This window comes from Zea mays, chromosome 4 (assembly GCF_902167145.1).
Source record: "Zea mays cultivar B73 chromosome 4, Zm-B73-REFERENCE-NAM-5.0, whole genome shotgun sequence".
Taxonomy (NCBI): Eukaryota; Viridiplantae; Streptophyta; class Magnoliopsida; order Poales; family Poaceae; genus Zea; species Zea mays.
Window position 1 is genome coordinate 50,007,536 of NC_050099.1, and position 4,355 is coordinate 50,011,890.

At 46.6% G+C, this 4,355-nt stretch overlaps 1 protein-coding gene across 10 annotated transcripts; it reads right to left on the reverse strand.

The window, feature by feature from the left end:
- Positions 1-1,507: 1,507 nt before the first annotated feature.
- On the reverse strand, positions 1,508-4,032 carry LOC100502330 (uncharacterized). 10 transcript variants are annotated; one of them, XR_004857625.1, is made up of 8 exons: positions 3,488-4,018; positions 3,240-3,395; positions 3,068-3,133; positions 2,892-2,960; positions 2,660-2,746; positions 2,372-2,551; positions 1,954-2,242; positions 1,508-1,848 (listed from the first exon to the last, which is right to left on the reverse strand). XR_004857625.1 is itself a non-coding variant. In NM_001196808.1 (7 exons), the coding sequence occupies exons 1-7, from the start codon at positions 3,770-3,772 to the stop codon at positions 2,129-2,131; spliced, it is 960 nt and encodes a 319-aa protein (NP_001183737.1). In that variant the 5' UTR covers positions 3,773-3,850; the 3' UTR covers positions 1,598-2,128. The 10 variants fall into 10 exon arrangements, 3 of the variants coding, with proteins under 3 accessions (XP_020407323.1, XP_020407322.1, NP_001183737.1); XR_565009.3 differs by having other exon boundaries at positions 2,037-2,242; positions 2,372-2,554; positions 3,488-4,011; XR_004857624.1 differs by having other exon boundaries at positions 2,372-2,554; positions 3,488-4,011.
- Positions 4,033-4,355: the final 323 nt, after the last annotated feature.

Genomic DNA, 4,355 nt, shown 5'->3' on the forward strand with positions numbered 1-4,355 from the left:
AAACTTTTTCTCTCTTTTGAATATTTACGGCCCTGGTCATACCACAATGATAATTATGTATCTTAGGACACTCTTCAATAAAACAATACACTAAGATGAAATAATTGCAACAAACAATTAAGCACTAATGAACCCAACCACTACAGTGCACCATCTATATCTCAAAATTGTTTATATTTAGTCCTATGATGACCTCTTTATGGTCCTACTCTGAAGTTTGTGTTTACTTATACTTTTGTGCACATACAAATAATTATTTATACTTCCAGAATCATAATTTGAGATCTCAATCTTATCCCTTACGGTAGGCTATGGAAGGGATCATGATGTCTATAGGGGATGTGAATTAGGAAGCTTGAAACTCCTATTTCTAACTATACCCTTTAAATTTCATCCTAGTCAAAACATATGCAATAAATAAACTACCCATATGTGGAACTACATTTTGACTAAGTGTGTTGTTCTACAGTAAAAGGGTGATGCAACCTAGGTTTGAATTCAATCAAGTAAGATAGAAAGGTAAAGCACCTAATCAATGTATATAAATGTAGAAAGTAAAGGGCGATAGAGATGCAAACTCTAGTATATGACCAGTATATTATCGAGGTATCGAGAAGCACACAAGCTTCCCTATATTCCTTATTGGAACCTTTCGCAAGGATGCCCTTGTAAGGGCCAAGCTCCTGGTCAGGTAACTCTATGGTTAGCCTTGTGCCTTCCCCATGTGCAAGTGGGTCTCTAGAATAGTCTCCTAAACCGCTCCCTACTATCTTCAACATCAAGCTTCTAGCCAAAACATTGTGGGCCATATTCCCTCCAATACACGGTAGTGGCCACACCATAATGGTGTGATCTCACAATACTATAAACCTCTCTGAGTACAAACACGATGCACACAAGCATCTATGCTTACAAGATATGAAAACCTCACTAAACATTGGGCTTCAACTTAGAGCAAGCACATAAGAGTTGGTCTAACTAGCCTAATCACTTCATAAAGGACCTATACTAATCACTGATTGTATCACTAAACACTATGCAAGTGGGAAGCTCTAAAATGTTGTAGCAATACCCTAGAATAGTTTTACAACTCCTTCAAGATGTTAGTCACTTCATCGATGTTATTCCAGCACTTGAACCTTTTCTTCGAGCTGTGCTACCGTCGACGTCAGCGTGTTAGTGCTTGCTTCTAGCAGGCTCGTCATTGCTAGACTGAACAGAGGTTGAACACTGAACAGATTGGACACTGAACAGAGATGATTTCATCCTCTTGGCTTGTCATTGCTCAATGCTCACAATGTATTTATGTATGCATGCAAGCAGAGAAAGACACAGAGAGAGACCTCTGATGCCGATGAAATGTTATTCATATGATGACAAGAGTTTCTTTGTCACAGGAGCAAACAGTTCAAAGGCCGTCTCAAAAACTAGTCAAAGAAACCCAATGCAAGGACACGAAGTCAGTCGACAGCTCTGCCCATACCCGACGGCAAGAGATAGCATGGGGGGAAAAAACTGATCGTCCATCACTCTATGATTCGTTGAGATGCTGGGAGTTGGGTCGTTGAATAATGAAACAGTTAAGCATTGTTTGCCTAAGAACAAAAATAGCTCTCCTCTCTTACGTATTAACAACCGATTTGCTCATCGGAGACTACTACAACGGTGAGCTGGTGACGGTGGGCAGGTCAGGTGCAGCCGCCGAGAAAATCGTCATACAGGAGCTAGAAACATTACAAACTACAAAGTCTCTCAAAATGTGCAAACAAACAGCAGGCTCCGCTTGCCGCTCGGATCTGAAACTCATCTGGCGCTCCTACTAGCCAAATCTTGCAGCATCATTTCCTCCTGTCCAGAGACCATCAAAGAACATGCTGTTCTGTTAGTTTTAGCGGATCTTAGCATGATGGCCTAACAATTCAAATCATAGTAGGTTAAGTGTAGTTTTCAGACATGAGAGGGCAGAGGTGGCAGAGGCAGCTTTCACCTTTCAGTCGTCGGCCTCCCAATCAATGAAACTTAGCTTGCAACAGTACCTATTGTCAATGACTCAATGTGCATGGGTGTGTGGGTGGGGGTCTCTTTCCTCGCTTCCGCTCGCGCAAACACTCTTGCCTGCCCTGCCCCCCTACTGGAACGAGCACATGTTGCTGAACACCAACTGGCTCAGCAGCAGCTCCTCCTGCCTCGTTGCCTGCTCCCCCACCGCTTGCTGCACCAGGTAATAAGTGCCGCCGTTTTCCTGAAACGGAGTGATCTCACGTTGGTCGGTTAAAACACGATGGATGCATGCCGACGTGTTTGGAGATCGTTTGCATGTAGTATTTGAGAGGGAGTGGAGCGCATCACACACACCACATGCCATGCCAACCTGAGAGGGAGAGAATGAGATGGAAGCCTGGGCCTGCAGTGAGACTGAGTAGGGCGTGGTAGTGCAAGCGGTGTTCATGGTGGCTTCAGATGGAGCCGGCCTACTGCTAGCTTGGCTCACCGCTGCCGCTGGACCTGCTGGCACTGCAATGGCGGCTTCCTGGAACGACACGCCTCCCATCTTCTGAACAGCACAGTGTTTACACGTACAGTATTAACGTCGATTCGCTGACCATATTCCTAGATAATTAAATTGGTTTTGTTTGTTTAATTGGTTCATAGTTCATACTGGTGCGTGATGATCATGAAGGCCTTCACTGTTCGTTCCGAACCCGTACAGCACTGGGCTCATGGAGGCAATCCTCATGGAAAGGAACTGAAAAGAAAGACAAAAAAAATAACAGGTGGGAGTGTGATTTGCAGATTAATTGCCGTCTGGAATGTCTGATGAAGTGGCAGATTTTTAGCACGAACATATATATATAACGACGCTGCTGCTTCATGGTTTGTGTTTTTATTACCTCGACCTGGTTCTGCAGGGACTGCACGTAATTGATGATCTCGTCCAAAACCATGGCCTTTCCAGTAACCTGTCGTCGTCCAAGAAGAAGCACATTAATTTGTTCCTTCGCTCAAAGTTACTAGATATCACGTGCATGCAGGCAGGCAGTTAATCCAAGTAACTAACTAATCTGACCTTGTCGCAGCCAGGGACCAGTGCCTGCAGCATCCTCATCCTCTCGCTGATCCTCTCTCTCCTCACCTAAAGAGAACGGGGGGAGCAGAAACTGAGACCACGACTAACTGTCAAGTTTAATGCTGCAAGACTAGAAGGGGGTAGATGAGATCGAGTGGTAGCAGCAGCGTACCCTCTCTGCGAGGCTGTGGCTGTCTGTCGCCTGGCCCCTCCTCGCCCTCACATGGATGTACCCCTTGGAGGCCTCGTCTTCATCAGTGCTGCTCTTCTCCTCGGTCTCCTTTCGGGGCCTCTTCCCCCTCCTGCTCTTGCTCTCCTGCTTGCAGTCCTATAAGCCAAAATGCATTTTTTTATTTAATGTTGCAGAAGAAATGGCAATGGCGTGGCTGCTGCGTATGCAAGTTGCTAGTTGCTACGTACCTTTGGTTGAGGAGAGCTGATTGCAGCACTGTCTTCTGCTGTAGCCTTCCTCTTCCTCTCCATTGGAGATGCACTGTCAACCACTGCAGAAGAGGTCTCAAGTGAGGCGGCGTCCTCCACCGTTGCTGCTGCCGCATTTGCATTTGCGTTTGCAGGCGCTGCTTCGCCATGGCTCTCCTGGCCGTATAACAGGAGGCTCGAGAGGCTTGGGGAGTGGGCGTGGGCCGAAGCCGCAGGCATCTTGAGGAGGAGCGAGTGGTTTGGTGTCAGGTCCGCGTCCGCCATTGAACAAGATCCCTACGACGTACGATCCTCTCTTGGGTTTTGTCTCTTTGGAGACGAAGAAGAGGGGACTTGTTGGCACTTGGCAGGAAGTGGAGAGTAGTAAGGTTGCTGGCTGCTCATGGTGGTTTATATAAGGAAAAACAAAAAGATGAGAAGACAGTGTGAGAAAGATGCATGGTAGAGGGTGGATGGTAAGAGCAAATCATCATTAATCTCCATTGATGGATAAGTTGGCGGTGTTAAGAGAGGGAGGGAGGGACCCTGTCAGCTGTCGACGACGGTGGCTGGGCCTGCTACTGCTAGCAAGTAGGGAGAGAGAGGGAGTGCAAGACTTTGAGACGACACTGGCAACTGTACATGTACCATCGATGCAGTAGGCTGGCTGGACTGGTGGTCGTCGGTGGTGTGTGCTTGCTCGCCCATCACCTAATAATCGATCAATAACTTCTCCTCCGTCCGGCCTCCACCAACCAGGCCTGCTGGAGCTAGCTACCCTATCAGCTGCGAACAAACTCAAACTGTATACTCCTGCATCACTCTCACTCTTGCAGAAATCAATAGTAATCAGATTATAAAATCTCGT